Genomic DNA, 17,943 nt, shown 5'->3' with positions numbered 1-17,943 from the left:
GCCAACTATAACAAATGAACTGTTGTACTATATTGCACAGACTCACAGGCCTCTGAGGGTAAATTACTGAATAACAATGAAAGCCTTTACGGCTCCTTTCCACCACTTCAGGCTATAAACATGAGTCAATCAGTCTGAATATCACCGCACATACTGTTCTTTATCCCAGTGTATGCAGGAATGAGCCTTTCATAATGGCGAGCTTTCACACAGGAATGCAATTATGTTGTCTCAAATTATTAAAACTAACTTAAATAAGCTAGGATAATCACGATTCATAAACAAAAAGCATAACTGGATTCACATTCATATTGAGGAGGAGGACAGAGCAATTAGACAGTCTTGAACACTTCGCTCTAAGGAGAACCAATAACCAAACTCATGGCAGGCCTCATGACTATCATTTGCAAACAAGCAGGTTTCAATGAATACTGACTAGCCAGGGTTTACTGAGCTGGTGGACTAGGGGAAGAGGAGGTTGGTGTGAGGTTTGGGAGAACACATGATAAGTACAGTTGCTGGACAAATACAATAGTTATACCTTCTCGAAGCATCAGGGGATTTTGAGGGCTTTTTTTGCCACTGTGTGCCTGGAGGTGCATGGAAGAGCTTTTGGGAATGTGCATTGCCCTTCATGTGGGGCCAAGGACCAATGTGGCAATTCTTCTTTTTGGGTGTTTGGCAGCACTGTCCAGAAAATATCACAGATTTGGCAGCTCTATAAAGATAAAAGTAAAGTTGTCATAGTCCCAAAGGGCTATAGGGCTGTTCTCTTATTCAAGAGAGATTACTGGTGGTAGCTTAACCTGGGGATCACCATGTCTCAGCAAGAGGAGACCATGTTTTCCCCTGACTTGGAAAGAAGTTTCAGGGTAGCAGGCTGTCTCTCAAAGCTAGGGTATCTTCAGCCTATGAGAAGCAGACCTCTGCCATGAGTAGTAATTAACTGAGAAGATCCTTCATCATGGAGACACCTCAACAACTTATTCAAAAATGTAATTTCAATTTTGAAAATTGCAAATCCACAACTTCTGAGGGTAAGACCCCACTACAGGGTGAGCTCTGACTCCGCCTGTGCTCCAGCAGTGTCAAGGCCAGCTGTAAGTCTGCCTGGAGCTCTGCTACCCAAGCCTATTGCTGAGTAGTCAGTTGAACTGACTCCTTTCACATCTGGAAACTGGACGCTGACTGGGTCTCAAACTGTCTCCATTGTCTATCTGGAACAAGGAATGGTTGGAGCCGAAATGGCTGCCTACTTCGTGAAAGCGTGTTCCTTTGCCGAGTCTTAAATCAAGCTTTCCCAAAATGGCTGGCAGTGCTCTGTTCACTTGCCCGAAAAGCTGTCAAAATTTCCCTGTTTAACTAATATGTTCCTCTGTTATCACAAAATCAGAGAAAAATACAGCAATCCATAATCCCTGTGCTGGATTTTAGATAGATCAGGTATGTTTCATTCCACATCAGTAATTTTTGTCCATAGCCCTCATCCTCATGTACCTTTCCAACTCCCTGTTGAATCAGGCCTATCACTCTTCCAAACAGGATGCTGTGGATGCTGACAGTTTTATACAGACATAGAGGTCTACAGCACAGAAAAAGGCTATTTGGCCCAAAATCAGACAAAACTACTTAACTATTCTAATCCAGCACCTGGCCCATAGTCTTTCGCTATGCATGCACATCTAAATACAGTACTTCGTAAATATTATGAGCGTTCCTGCTTATAAGCAGAGTGAGTTCCAGGTTTCCAATGCCCTCTGAGTGAAAGAACTTTTCCTTAAGCTCCTCAAAACCTCTGATCCCTCATTTTAAGTCTATGCCCCTTGGTTATTCACCCTCTACCCAGTGGTAAAATTTCTTCTTGCCAACCATCTCTATGCCCCTCATGTTTTTATACATCTCAATCTCCTCTGCTCTCAGGAAAACAACTTCAGTCTATTCAACCTCTCTCTTCCACCATGGTTCAGTGCTAGCATTATCCGTTTTGTTCAGGTTTAATTTAAATATTGGCTTAAAAGATGACAATAAAAGCCTCAAGTGGTAGTTTTCAATAATAGTCAATAAGTTACGATGCCTGAATAGGCTATAGGGACTGATTGGTCAAAGTTTCTCAAGTGTTTGAGGAGTTTTCAGGTTGAGAGCTGACCGGATTCTGCATCAGCAATAGTCACAAAGAATGAAACCATTGAAATTCCCATATCACTTTGAGGTTGTCAGCCTAATGAACATTTTCCAAAAGTTGCTGGTGCCAAATACCTAGGTGTGCGTACACTGTTCATTACTCACCATTCCACTTTGAACAGTGTGAACAGAATCTTGGAAGCAGATTTTGGATATTGAAAGATCAGTCTTCCACTTATGGGATGTGGCGTGTCACTGGCTGAGCCAAAATATATTGCCTATTTTGTCCCTAATTGTCCTTGAGAAGGTGTTGGTGGGCTTCCATGTCACAGTTCTTGGGTGTTGGGACAGCCACAGTTCTGATAGGAAAGGTGTTCCAGGGTTTTGACCCAGCAACACTGAAGGAACAGTGATATATTTCCAAGTCACACCTGTGTGTCACTTGAAAGGGAACTTGCAGCTGATGGTGTTCCCATATATTTGCTACCCTCTTCATTCTGGGTGGTAGAGTCATAGGTTTGGAAAATGCTGCCTTGGTGAGTTACTGTAATGCATCTTGTAGATGGTACAAACAGCTGCTGCTATGCATCTGCAGTGAAAACAGTGAACATCCAAGAGGCAAATGAATTGCTAATCAAGTGGGCTCCCTTATCCTGGATGGTGTCAAGATTTTTGAGTATTTACAGAGTTGCAGTCTTTAGGCAAGTGAACAGTAATCCATAAAACTCCTGACGTGGGTGTTGTAAGTGGTAGACTAGCATTAGGGAGACAGGTGGAGAGTCAAATGCTCCCTTCATGTCAAGAGCAGTCACTCTCACCTCACTTCTAGAGTTTAGCTCTTTTGTTGTTGTTGAGTCAAACATTTATAATGACATCAGGAGCCAAGAGGTCCCAGTGGAACACAAACTATGCATCAGTGAATGTTATTTCTTTGCAAGTGTAGCTTGAAGCACTGTCAATGAATCATTCCATCATTTGCTTTACCTAATACACATCCCTTTACTACAGACTTATTAATAAAAAAACATGGATTCGTAAAGCCCAATCAAAGCTTTTAAATCTGTTCAAGTGGTTAATTTCTTATAAAATAAACAAAAGGAAAAAAGCTGATCCTTCAACAGATTTTTTTAAAATCTGCCAGACAAACTGTGATCTCAGAAAATCTGCTGAGATTATTGTCGTATTTGAAACTTAGACAAGCATTCATAAGACCATACTGATAATCCTGAGAAAATAGCAACACGCAACGCTATTGAAACTGCATGGACACGTGCTATATTCTTTTCTGACATAACTTTACCAATCAAAGCAGTGCACAGAAATTTCTTTTTGAAACGCTTACTTTGAGCTGTAGCCCTTTTTATTAAAATTTCAAGAATACAGCATTTTAAATCCAAAGCAGTTAGACAGAGTTTGCCCATTCTTTAAGAGCGTTTACATCCAATCCACAAATTTGTGTATCCCTGACTGGATTTTAAGCCTCTTGCCAAAATGGATCTGTTTGTATTTGGCACTGAGTTCAAATATACGGGCGGCACTGTGTCTCAGTGGTTAGCACTGCTGTCTCACAGGGCCAGGGATCCAGGTTCTATTCCAACCTCAGGCGACTATCTGTATGGAGTTTACACATTCTCCCCATGTCTGCGTGAGCTTCCTCCAGGCGCTCCTGTTTCCTCCCACAATCCAAAGATGTGCAGGTTAGGTGAATTGGAGTAAATGTAGGGATGGGGAATGGGTCTGGGTGGGTTATTCTTTGGATGGTTGTGTGGACTCGTTGGGCAGAAGGGCCTGTTTCCACACTGTAGGGATTCAATGATTCTATATCTGCTGAATTCATGCTTTCTTGCTCAGTTACTCCCTCTTGCCCTCTTTCTCCCACCGGTAAAGATTTTGGACCTGTCAGTAATGGATGTGGCACATCAGCATCCGAGTGCCACCCAAGTGGCATATCTTATTTTTGTGTGAACCTTGGATCCCATTCAAGAACCTGACAAAGATAATTTAGCCTGGCAAATGGGCACATATGTTCACTGATGGATTTCCAAGCAACTGTTACCTGCTTTTATAAATGAAAAAGAAGTAGCTGACAGCTTTAACACTTACCCCTTCCCACCAATCCCCCCGCCCCACCTCACCCACCCAGTCCTTTGTAGTCTATGACTTATCATTTTTGTCATGCATGGGATTTAATAGTTGAGGGTGATATTTTACTGATTTAGTTTCCTTCGGGAGAAGCCCAATTGCAAATCTAAATCAAACCTTGGTCAGGAACAGGAGCTGTCTCCGGTAGAGGCCTTGGTTTGAGCCATCTTCGTACTGGCAGATGAGTAATATCTTCAGCTCCCTCACAACAGCTTAAAAATGCCTGACTGCAAGGATAGCCGAGACTTGGCTTTTCTTCACATATTCCGTACTGGCTCCGAAATGTAATTCCTAATGTACAGCAGTCACAGCATTTCTAGAAGAAGAATCAGAGAAGAGACATAGAAAAAAATTGTTCCGCTACCAAATTGATATTTGAATGAGAAATCAACTTTTGTATATTCACCTAAAGCAGGCAGGAGGCATGAGGTCCTACTCCTATTGTAGGATCCCACTTAAACGTTTTGAGGTAAAATAGATAAATTAAGCATGATGTATGCAAACCCCAGCTGTTTAGAGTCATAGAGAAATACAGCACAGAAACAGACCCTTTGCTCCAATGCCAACTAAGTTTCTCAGACTAAACTAATTCCACTTGCTTGCATTTGGTCTATATCCCTCTAAACCTTTCCTGTCCATGTGCCTGTTCAAATGTCTTTTAAATGTTTAAAGTGTATCTGCACCTACCATCTATTTGATGTCATTTTCTGCCATAGGCCAGGAGGTCCCAAATGTTTATTCCACTGGGATCCCATTACAAGCCTGGAAAGTTATTGTGACACCCAGTGACAAGTGTAAGGGTTTGAGAAGGATCCGTAAGAGTGGGGGAATAGAGAAGGTTATGAGGAGGTTCCTTTCTATAACATAGCGGGTACAACAGGCCAGGCAACAGTAAGTTGAGCAAGGCACTTTAGGCCACAGCAACAGTTTGTAAAGTCTGCGATGATTTAAGGTGGTCTCTTAATTTTTCCCTTGATCAGGCCTCCATGGCAGCCAGTACCACCTTCAACCATGTCACGCCAAAATTTCAGTTCAAAATCCATGACCCTCTACTTTGGGAACCTTATCCTAGTCTCAAATAAACACAAAACCAGAAATTGCTGGAAAAACTCAGCAGATCTGGCATCATCTATCGAGAGAAATCAGAGTTAGCATTTTGGATCTAGTAGCACTTCTACAGAACTTGTCCTATCTATTTAGTCCAGACTTCCTTGCATAGGTCAAGCTCAAATATGGTGCATTTTCACCCTCATGAACATTCTGACTCCTTTTGTAAGGAACATCTCCTGAATAACTCAAAGTCCTTTTTTTTGTTGAAACATTTAGTTCAGCAACTATAACAAAACAAAACTTGCAGGCATTATAATATCAACTTGTTGCTTTAAAAATATGCATTGTGTGTCAAGAATTGATTTCAACTCAGAGAAGTAGGGGGTGGGAGGGGAGGATACACATACAGGAGCCTAACCATCTGGTCCAAAGCATAGGTGCCCAGAGCACAATTCCACCATTTAAATTTGGACCCCGATCTCATGACACAGACGACCTTTCCATCCTTAAATTCCCATCAATTTGAAATGGGAATTTAGGAATTTAGCAAGAACGCCTCTGGCATCTTAGCCTCCTTCAGAAGGAGAAAGGTAAAATTTTTAAAAAATCAGGCTCCAAATGTTTCAGAAAGTAGACAGTTGCATTAAGGCAAATATTATGACATTTTTTAAAAATAATGTTAATTCATAGATGATTTATTACTATGACTTCAGCTTTTAGAAACTCTGATTTATCCATATAAAGATCAAAATTTCACAACCTTTAAGCAATAAAACTTTACACTAAAGTATCAAGCAGTTCTTAATTTTCAAATGGATTAAAAATGATCCTGAGTACTCACCAATGTTAAATTTCTAGTATAACTCAGAAATCAGATCAGACTGTAGGCCAATTGTCTCTTAGTCCCAGCCTTACATCCTTCTACATTCAAACTTGTGGCCTTCTGAGTGAGCTGGCCAGTCTAATATTAATCTGTGCTGAATAATAATCAGCGTTAGCTGCTGATCTGGAGACTAGTGGCAGAAACAAGTGAGTTTTATTTCAGCAATCTAGACTAGAATCAGACTGAAATCTCAGGACTGGAAAAAAACGGCATTCGTTTCCAGTGCCGCAGTGTCCTTTTGAAACTAATCAAAATATTTACAATGGATGCTGTAAGAAGTCAATTAATTATGTATTTCATGTAATAGGTTATTGCAAATTTGTTGATATTTACAAATGTTTACAGTCCATAGGCTTTTTTCATATGTAAGAAGAGGGAGCCATTCAGCTTATCAATTCTGTTTCCCCATTTAAACAGATCAGGGCCAGAATTAATTCCATTGGCCTGTCATGCTTCCATTATCCCATACCCTTGTATAATAAAAACCTAACAATCTCAGTTTTGAGATTTACAGTTGAGTCCCAGCCTCAACAGCTTTCTGGGTGAAAGAGATAGCAATTTTCATTATGTTTACGTCTAATGGTGTTTTCTGACTTCACCTTGAACAGGTTCAGCTCTAATCTCAAAGCTGTGTCCTCTATTAACCTGAATTTGAATTGCTAATATTATAACACAGCCAAGCCTACTACATATTACTTAGATCTGCAAAATCACTTTTTGTTGGATGTGGGGCCCATGCAGCCACCAGTGTAATTGGGTGTACCTTTAACAATTGAATCTATAAATATCAACCTGTAACTGCACTGTAGGACAAGTGTATATTTGGACTCTAAATACAAGCATTTCTACTGAAATTGTTCATTTGAAAGTACTGAGCAAGCTACAAATTAAAGATTTCTAAAATGGTCTGCAACAGTGAATGAGCCTTGAGTATTTCATGAGCAGTAAAGTCATTCAGGATGTTCTATGAGATGCTTTAAACATTTGTCATTTCTGTTTCCTCCTTTAGAACAAACAACTCCATTTAATAGAATTGGGACATTTGAATACCATCATATCACAACCTGTCTTTGTACAAGGAATATGAATGGTTTGAATACTTTGTGAGGAAGGTAGTGTTCTGTTAAATACTTGCCTTGTATATGTCTGCTCCACAAGCATCATGTGGGTTTGTGTAGCAGTCTTCATTTTCTTTTGCAAAGTTCATGCCAATTAAGCAGCTGTGCTCCTCCATATACGAGATGCAGCACTGTTTTTGTGCGATTCTATTGCAAAACACGGACATCTTATGGTCAGAACAGTACTTTGATTAAATTAGTGAAATAACTTTATAAAACAAGTCATGGACATAAATGCTTAGCAATTTTGAAATCTTAAAATAAAATCTCAAAATTATTAAGGTGAGACGTTAGCATTCTGTAGTGAACTTTGACCCACCAGTTTGAGTAGGACAAGAGGCAAACGGGCTTATATTTTGATACTGATGGCGAGCATGTGAATTTGCCAGCACCATCCTTTCCCCAAGCCATTTCTGTGACGGCTGGATCCTGGGTGGAATGACAACTTGTTAAACCAATTATCAGGACAGTGATCAGAGATTGACTGGAATTTTCCAGTTGGCTTGTAAATCCCCATGGAGTTGGGTGCACGTGGAGATGACTCATAGAGCAATGATGTGCTGGGGTGCTGTTTTAAAATTGGGTCTACCGTTCAAAACTCAAAATGTCGATACAGAAAATAAAGTTACTGGAAACAGTCAGCAGGTTTGGCAGTATCTGCTGAGATAAAACAGCAACACTTCAGTTCAACAGTTCTGACGAAAGGTCACTGATCTGAAATGTTGACTCTGTTTCTCTACCCAGCGGTTCTACCAGACTTGCAAAATATTTCCAGCACAGTCTATTTGTATTTCGGATTTCCAGCATACCCAGTATTTTGCTTTAGCACTGATGTTGTGTTTGATTAATTTACTGTGAGTCTTATTTGCAATATGACAAATATGTAGCAGAGTTGTTTGCCAAGTAAATATGGCGCACACACATTCATGATGCATCAGGTTAACCACAAAGCTTACTGATCTTGCAGAGAGATGAATAAGCAAGAAAGCACTGTTAAAGTGGCAATTCAAGCTTCAAAATATCCAACTAGGATTGTCAGGATGTTACTTCAGATGATTTAATTGCCTCAGGAAGAATTATGTTCAATTTTTTGATCCCATAACTTAATTCTCATATTCTGTCAGGATGTACATCAAAATGAAAGATGATGCTGCTTGTTCACTGTTCGTTGAGGGTATATAAAGTTAATCTAGACAAGTGTGCAAAAATAAAGACGGCTTCTTTCTTTTTAATTTCAATTAGGACAGAACTTTTCCAGGAAATTCTAAGCTAAAATGGAAAACAAGGTCCATAAGACAGAATAATGATATATGTATTTCTTTGAGGAATACAACATTTGAATGGCTCTAATAGTAGTTCAGAAATCTAGACCAGTAGTCTGGACACTAAAGTGTTTGGAACCAGGTAGATCTTGTTGACTATGAGATCCATGATTGGGATTGTTAACCTGGGCCAAACAGGAAGCCCTGGCTGACCAATATAAACAGAGGACAGGGAGAGGTGGGCACCTGCAGGGAGCAGAGTACTTCATTTCACCCTCCAACTCTATTTTGATTTAATTCCTCCCCTCTCCTTCACTGTTTGATCACGCAGCATTGCCCTTTGATGTGAAGGGCACTGCTTGTCACTGGCCACTCGGGTGTTTCCTTTCTTCCTGGTGGTGGAAATTTGAATAAAGATTTGTACACCTATTGTCTTTTCACTGTGTCTCACAGCTACACACACACAACATGGGTGCTGGGGAAAATATAAGCACTACCGTAGTTAGGGGTAGTGTGGGGGTAATGAAAGAGATTTTACAAATATATAACCAGGAGATTACAATCTCCTCAGTAAAAAAAAGAAAAAAAGTATAAACAGAGGATTTAGAATCTCCTCAGTTCAGGGACTGACTCCAAGTTGGCTGGCCAAGCCAGTGTACTGTGCACATGTTAACGGATACCTGTGCAGTTATTTCAGAAACATTGGGCTGGGTTTTGAGGAGTTCTCTGAAGTAGGTAATATGAGTGGGTGGTGGGCATGCAGTGAATTTTAACTGTGCAGGGGGCCAAATGTCAGAGTCCCAGTGGCAGGGAAGTAGCTCCCAGTCATGAAGGCAGTGGAAGGGGGACTAAGCAGGAAAGTCACCCATTATCGACAGTACCCATGTCAATACTCAAAATCAATCAGGGATTTAATGCCATCTCCTAAATTAACTTGAAACTAACACAAGACCCCTATATCTTCAATAATCAACCCATTGAATGCTGGTAACTTAAAAATGGTTTATTGAGACCATTGCCTTTTAGCTTGCAGGAGAATGAGTCACTTTGTCATCAGAGTTATTTTCTCTGTTCAACTTTGATAATCTGACATTCTGAGGTCGGAGGAGGTGACTGAAGTGTTGGACTCCAGAAGTTAAAATTAAAGGGATAGCGGGGACAGAGGGGAGGCACTCATTAAAGCCGTATTTATACAGAAACATGGAATCACAGAGAATACAGAAGGAGGCCATTCAACCTAATACGCCTGTAATGCCTCTTGAAAAAGCTACCCAGCTAGTGCCATTCTCCAGCCCTATTCCACAGCCCTCCAAATTCATCACTTTCAAATGTTACATGCAGTTCTCTTTTGAAATCTTCTCCAGAATCTGTCTCCACCACTCTCCCAGCCAGTGCAGTCCAAATCCTAACAACTCTCTGAGTAGAGAAGTTTCTCCTCACATCATTCCTAGCACTCTTCGTGACAATCTTGAAACTTGTGACTCCTAGTTAATGACATACGAACTAATGGGAACACAATATTCTTCTGTACCCTGTCAAAACTATTCATAATTTTGAACATGTCAGTAAGGTTCCAAGGAGAATAAGCCCAGCCCAGCTTTCCTTGTGCCTAAAATCCCTCCTTGCTGCTATCATTCTAGTGAATTTCCTTTGAACTCTCAGATTTAATATCTTTGCTTAAATAAGGTATCCAGAATTGAGCACAATACTCCAAATATGAACTGACAATGATTTGTAGAAGTGTAGCAATGTCTGAGCTTTTCAGGGAAAGGTACTTCAGAGGTTAGCTTGAAAGAAATAGAGAGGGTGTTGCAGGATAGGAATCATTCACAATGTATTCGTACATTCTCAAGAGCGAAAGAAAATCAGCGATGTCCGTGAACAACGTGTTGCATAGGAACCAGTGAAGACAGATCTGCACCAGTAAAAGGAGGGAGCACAATAACAGAAAGGCCAGGCAACAAAACAGAGATTTTGCAAGGACATGCAATGGTACAGAGAACGCCAAACGGAGAATTCACCACAAAGGTATACAGGAAAGCCACACACACAGACCAAGTCCTGAACTACGAAAGCAACTACCCCAACACACACAAAAGAAGTTGCATCAATACACTGTTCAAAAGGGCTACAACACTCTGCAGTACACCAGAACTGCAAAAAGAGGAAGAAGAACGCCTATACAATATATTCACCAAAAACGGATACCCGCGCATTGGATGCTGGAAACCAGATTCTGGATTAGTGGTGCTGGAAGAGCACAGCGGTTCAGGCAGCATCCAAGGTGCAGCGAAATTGACTTTTCGGGCAAAAGCCGTAGTGGACAAAATCCCATGCAAGGTCTGCACAAACACAGGACAAACAGGAAGACAGCTAACCATAAGCATCCATGAACACCAACTAGCCATGAAACGACACGACCAGCTATCCACACACACAGATGACAAGCAACATGAATTCGATTGGGACAACACTACTATTATAGGATAAGCCAAACAGAGACCAGCCAGGGAATTCCTAGACCATGGTGTTCATCCACAGATTCTATCAACAAACACACATCGACCCAGACCCAATATACCGGCCACTTCAGCGGACAGCTGGAACTGACAACCGGAAGCGGCAGAGACAAACCACTGTAAATGCCGGAGGAAACATCACAGAAGCGCTTCACAGGAGGCTCCCAAGCACAGAGGATGTCACCTAGACAGGGGATGAAACGCCTGCAACACAAATTCCCAGCTCGGCGAACAGAACCACAACAACAAGCACCCGAGCTACAAATCTTCTCACAAACTTTGAATGTTGGTTAAATAGCTAAATTCAGTAAAATTTTCATTAGCGGCCAAATCATAATTATTTTTCAATTCTTGATGAGGGTTTTAGTTACTTTTTATTTTAGAAGTATCATGTAGGGTTTGGGTGTTTGTTTCCTTCATTTACTGGTTTTGTGTTTTTTTTTACTTTTTCTGCTTCTGTTAAGGTTTATTTTTTACTGTTGCTACTCCCTTAGATTAGATTACTTACAGTGTGGAAACAGGCCCTTCGGCGCAACAAGTCCACACTTGCCAAAGTGCAACCTACCCATACCCCTACATTTACCCCTTCACCTAACACTACGGGCAATTTAGCATGGCCAATTCACCTGACCTGCACATCTTTGGACTGTGGGAGGAAACCGGAGCACCCGGAGGAAACTCATGCAGACATGGGGAGAATGTGCAAACTCCACACAGTCAGTCGCCTGAAGCGGGAATTGAACCCGGGTCTCTGGCGCTGTGACGCAGCAGTGCTAACCACTGTTCCACCATGCTGCCCCTTCTGTGCCACTGTGCTGCCCCTTTACTGGGATTTAATCACTTTATATATTGTTCCAATGAGAAGTGCAGGCTTGTGGGAACAGGTTTCTTCAACTCAATGGTATTCGTGCCAAATAAGGAATGATGACAATATGGGGACTTCCCTCCAACTTTGTGTCAACATGGAGGGACAAATGATTGAAAGTACCAACCTCTGCACACAGGTAATCTTCCTTAGTTTAGTAAATTGCTTTCTGGTGCATTACAGTTTGCACTTTGAATTAGGAGGGCTGTGTGTGTAATCTGTGCAAAATGTCTGACTGTTCCTTTTTCAACTCTTAAATTGGAAAACAGGTTGTAGGTTCATTGTGTAAAAACAAAGGAACAGAGTTTCTAGCATGGCAGAACTTATCCTTCGAACAGAAGGTAGCTCTGCCTTCTTGTTGTTCCAATTTGCAGATTTCCACTCACAGAAATCAGTGCTGATGGTTTTCTGAATGTTTAGAAGTCCAGGGCTAGTGTCCACCTGATGTTCAATGAAGACTGCACCGTGAATTATATTATTTTATGAGAAGCCATTACTTTTTACCATGAACTGCTACAGTGCTTTGCCTCAAGCACTGTGTTTGTATCTGATGTAACAATACTTACATTATTTTTCTAAGGTAAGAACTAGGTAATGGGCTAACATGATTCTAAAAGATTTTACAGACATTTATTACAGCTCCTGATGTATACAAACAGTATAGTCACTGTCTAGGCTAATATTAAACTGTTTAGTTGCAATTAGCATGTTATAGAGTCATACAGCACAGAAACAGACCCTTCATTCCAACCAGTCCATGCTGAAAATTATTCCAAACTAAACTAGTGCCTCCTGCCTGCTGCTGGCCCATATCCCTCCAAACCTTTCCTACTTATGTACTTATTTAAGTGTTTTTTCAAACATAATAACTGTGCCTGCATCCATCACTTCCTCACAAGCCACCTTCTGTGTAAAAAAAAATTGCCCCCTATGTCTTTTTTTCAAATCTCGGCCCTAGTTACAATGGACTTTAACCCTTCCTGAAGAAGGGCTTATGCCCGAAACGTCGAATCTCCTGTTCCTTGGATGTTGCCTGACCTGCTGCGCTTTTCCAGCAACACATTTTCAGCTCTGATCTCCAGCATCTGCAGACCTCACTTTCTCCTACAATGGACTTTAAGTCTTTTATACCCTCAGGTACGTGTTGTGACAAATTAATGATGTCATGAACATGTTTCTTAAGGGTTTACTGCATACTAATTGTGAGAAATAATACAGCATTCATAAATATGCCTGGTGCAAATGCAGTAATCTAAAGCAGAATCTTGTGGGGTGAACACCACACAATCCTTGCAGATAACAGTCATATGAGGGTACCCTCTATTGTTTTGTGAGGCAGCTAGCAATATGCCAAAATCAGACAGATTTCAAGAAATCTAGCAAAACTGAGTATCCATGAGGTGCTACAGGCTATCAGCAGCAGTAGAGCAGTATTTAACCACAATCTCTACGTTCATGGCCTGACATATTGCCCATTGTATTACCATCAAGACAGGAGATCAACCCTGGATCAGTGAATAATGTAGAAGGTCACGCCAGGACCAGGACCAGCACCAGGCATGGTGAAACATGAGTTGTCGACCTGGTGAAATTAGGACACAACTTACGTGCCAATTAGCGAAAGTTATATGAAACTGACATGGTTAATTAACACTTCCTAACAGCTGTCAGGGTTTCCCTGTATCCCGAGAAAATGCAGTGGTTTAAATCAGTAGCTCGTTGCCAGCGTCTCCAGGACCACTAGGGATGAGTATTAAATGTTAGCCTAGTCTGTGAGGTCTTCATCATATGAATGAATAAAAATAAATCTGTCACTCTCCAGCTCACAGTTCACAGGGCTTTCAATTTTGTGTTGTCTGCAGTTCTGAAATTGTAGCCAGTACCATGCCAGGATGTTTGGGTGTGTATGATACAATTTCCATCAATACCAAAGGTTTTGCTGTTAATCATTATTAAAAGAACAGCAACCCTGAAATCAAAGGTGCTTAATCAGCTTTGTTGGATGCTCCTAAATATACAATATTTTACATTGGTATATGCATGAAATGGAACTGCTATGAATTCTAATAAACTGAAGGCTGAACATAACACCAGCGCTTCACCAGAGGCTCACTGATGATGTTATCTAGTACAGTGATGAAACATCAGAAAACAAACCTTCCAGCTCAGTGAGGAAACCCAAAACCAGAACCATAATGTGGGCCACAAATCTTCTCAAAACTTACTAATTTTAATAAGACCTATCATAGTCATTCAGTAAGAACAACGCCTGGAAAAGGCAGAGACATTTATTTCATCAATTCAGATTTTTCCAAAACCTATCAAGACTAGATCAATGGGATCAATTCCAACTCATTTCAGTCCTTCCGAACTTTCTTCCTAATCTTCAAGTAAGCTGAATCGATTTCTTCATATCTCTGTAACCCTTATTCATAATTTTCCCTGGTAACAATAAACACAGAAATAACTAATGGCTTGTTCACTAACCCAGTTTCAGGAGTGAACAAATAGTGTAGAATTTCAAATATCATCCAAGGTTTATCAAAATATGTCTTAGCAATACTTGGGAAATATAAGACCTTTAATTATTCAGATATCTCTGTGGCCTTAATCAAGAAATATTATTTTCAAGTAAAATCTCTTGATCTTTCTGATGTTAACTAGTAGGCTATACATTTCCAACATTCCCTGGTTTTCATTTTTACATCTCCAACATTCATGTTTTTCCTTGTTATCTCAAGTAATGGCTGATTGTCCTTTGAACCTTTAATTACATGGCAAAATCAACCAGCATTCAATTTAGCCAACAGGTCAATGCTCAACTGTGATGCTTTGTAAAATTCCGCTTGCTGGATGAAAATCCAGCTTCCGCATGAATTTTAATCTGCTGTTCAATGGAGTCTATTTCTGAGAATGTGAATAGATTATAACTAATGAAGTGTGTACAAATATTATCACAAATAAATTAAAAATCAATTATAATTTCCTTGGTTTAAATGCTAATGGCAGCTTCACTCCCAGGTTTTTATATGTCACCTGTTAATCGGCTATAACTATTGAACAGCTGAGTTACATCTGCAGTCCTTAATGTGATTGCTTTTCAAGAAATATTATAAATCATTTATTAATAGCAAATTCAAAAACTCACTACACTAGGAAAAAGATTTTGTTTCAATTAACTGGTGAATTTTTGCTCTTATTGAATTGAAAACTATTGAATGAGGAGAATGAAACACTTTTCCAGTGTTATTGCTTGGTGTCAACATAAGGCACTGTCATATGAAGTGTCACGTACATAGCCACACACTGATATTTTTTGTACTCTGTACGATCAATAAAATTTAACCTTGCTACATGCTTAAAAAATACTCATCCTGTGATATAGATGATATTTTGGATTCTGCCCCAAAAATATACCTTAGCTCAGCTTCTGGTTTAAAAACAAATTCTGTTCCCAGGAGGTAGAAACCGTGTCAAGATATTATTTGTTGCTCAGCCAACAGTGCTGGGAAGATGCAGGAGGCCACATCCTTGGGACATATATTTTACTGAAACATTGTTATAAAAAGAAAATTGTTCTTGTGTCTTAGATCTATCTGCTGGGGAGACCTCTCCCTTGTGCGCTGCTTTGTTATCCATCAATATTCTTGACTAGATATTGAGCAGCTCATTTTGATTCAACTGTTGTCCATCTATAGCCTGATGCTTTTGGTGTTAACACACAGGTAGCCATCATGCTGTTTCATGTAAGCACGTTCTTTGCTTTTCTTGGCAAATCAATCAAAATTCACTGTTCAGGGATTATAAAGAGAGGACATATAGTATTTTGATCAAATGCCTAATTTTGGGCTGGAGATTTTTCCTTCATCCATCTCAGTACACCACTTTCAATAATGGAGATGTCTTCAGTGTAAAAAAGAGGATTTAACTTATAAGATTCTCTTTGTAAGGATTGACCAGTGGTCACTTCAAGCAATGTTATGGTTTAAAGTGCATGTGCAGTTATATTGATAAGGATAGGTTCAATAGGTTACTTCTCAATATTGGTGATCCCACCACCTGAAATCCTTTACCCAGAGCATGTTCTATTCCCAGGCACCTCTCAAAGCTTCTGAGTGATGCTCAACATGGAAATGTTATGTGTAGTTAAATTTAATGAGTCCTGTGACATAACCAATTTAATGTATACCACTGGGGGTGGTGGTGAGGGGGGGGGGGGTGCGGATGATGATGAGATAGTCCATTTCAAAAAGGACCAGGGATATTTTTTCACCCAGAGGGTGGTGTGCACTTGGACCAAGCTGCCAGATAAAGTTTTGGAGGAAGGTACAATTACAACACTTAAAAGACATCTGAAAAGAAATGGTTTAGGGGGTTATGGGTTAAATGCTGGGAACTGGGAATGGGTCAAAATGGGTTGTTTGAACTGAATGGTCTGTTACTGTGCTGTATAACTCTATGACACCATCCTGCCAATTGACCAGGTCAGCTACTGGAATGATAACAGGTGAACTTGAAATTCTGGATGAAAACTATCATGCTACTTCAAACTGGAGGACATTATTAAAGGGGTTTCTGCAGGGTTAAAATCTGGTCTGAGGTGGCCTTAGTAACAATTGTTTACAATCAGGTAAATCACTTCCGTGGTCATTGATGTGCAGATAAATAGTAGGGAACTCAATTCATATGTAAGCCAGACCCAGGTCTTGTTTCCTGAAGAACATTAATGAACCAGTTTGGGTTCCAAGACAATTCCAAATTTTCGAAGTTTATTTCTTTGGTTCTAACTTTGAATTACCTGATCTAATGAAGTCAGTTTAATGGCTTGAGTTCAACATTTGGGTTGCCAGTTTAGAAGTATAACTATAAAGCTATCATAGCCTATTACCAACTATTATCTTTATTGAAGTTCCAAATTACATTGCTAAACTTGTACTAAAATATGGTGAATTGTGGTCAAGTTTACACCATGACCATTCTCATTAGGAACAAGACTGAGATTCTGTACCTTCCTTTGAACTGGAACCTTAGTAGTGGTAGACTAAGGATGTTTGCTTCATCTGGACCGTGTGCAAGCACAAACCCCTCAAGAATAGTGTGTTGACATAGCATACCATTTCTGTATTAAAGAAAATGTTTATCGGGGATACTTTAAGGAGTTACATAATAAATTATTGAAAGTATATAAAGCATGCTTTAGTTATTAAATGGATTCATTGTTTATACTTTTCAAAAAGGAAAAATATCACCCGCTATTTAGTATAATTAGTGCAATCCAGGAGCTCACTTACCTGCAGGTAACAGAGTCCAAACTCTTCACTGGAATATCAAAGCACTGGCCATTATTTGCAGCCCATTGCTGCCCAGTAGCACAGCAACTTTCAATCACATCTGCAGAAATAAAAGAGAAGCAGGTTTTTTTAGGAAGCTCGTTACAATCAATTATAGAACAATATAATGTAGCAACAGAAAATGGATATCAAGCCCATAGGGGATTTTTTTAATAAAACTAAAACAAAAAAAAATGAAAGAACTGCAGATGTTGGAAATCTGAAACAAAAACAGGAATTGCTAGAAATTCTCAACAGGTCTGGCATCATCTGTGGAAAGAATTCTCCTACGCTGGTCTTTATCCACTCCTTTGTCTGTCCCAACCGCTTTTCTCTCTCTTTGGGCTCTATCTCCACCCATTGTTTAATCTTCCCCTCCTCCTCCTCCCCACCATATCTTTGACATAAAAACCACCCTTTTTCATTGCTGCCATCAGTTCTGAAGGAGGGTTACTGGACTTGAAAGGTTAACTCTGATTTCTCTCCATGCATGCTGCCAGACCTGCAAAATTTCCAACAATTTCCATTTATGTTTCATTGTTTGTAACCTGTTGTGTTGCCTGATTCTTTTGGGTTGCCATAGAAGGTATACTATTCACTGACTGGACAATTGTTGTAGATCATTGCTACTGAAATATATGAGCTGATAAAAA

At 40.0% G+C, this 17,943-nt stretch overlaps 1 protein-coding gene across 4 annotated transcripts in view; it reads right to left on the bottom strand.

The window, feature by feature from the left end:
- The window catches only part of fbln2 (fibulin 2), a 181,667-nt gene that overhangs the window by 69,702 nt on the left and 94,022 nt on the right, over positions 1-17,943 (bottom strand). For all 4 annotated transcript variants that reach the window (XM_060835552.1, XM_060835553.1, XM_060835551.1 and 1 more), the window contains 3 exons: positions 17,252-17,351; positions 7,332-7,461; positions 4,381-4,579 (listed from right to left, as the gene is read on the bottom strand). In XM_060835552.1, the coding sequence (XP_060691535.1) occupies positions 4,381-4,579; positions 7,332-7,461; positions 17,252-17,351 (429 nt within the window). The remainder of the gene's footprint in view (positions 1-4,380; positions 4,580-7,331; positions 7,462-17,251; positions 17,352-17,943) is intronic.

The sequence above is a fragment of the Hemiscyllium ocellatum genome, chromosome 14 (genome assembly GCF_020745735.1).
Source record: "Hemiscyllium ocellatum isolate sHemOce1 chromosome 14, sHemOce1.pat.X.cur, whole genome shotgun sequence".
In the NCBI taxonomy this organism is placed as follows: Eukaryota; Metazoa; Chordata; class Chondrichthyes; order Orectolobiformes; family Hemiscylliidae; genus Hemiscyllium; species Hemiscyllium ocellatum.
This window is presented reverse-complemented; position numbering and strand designations above follow the sequence as displayed.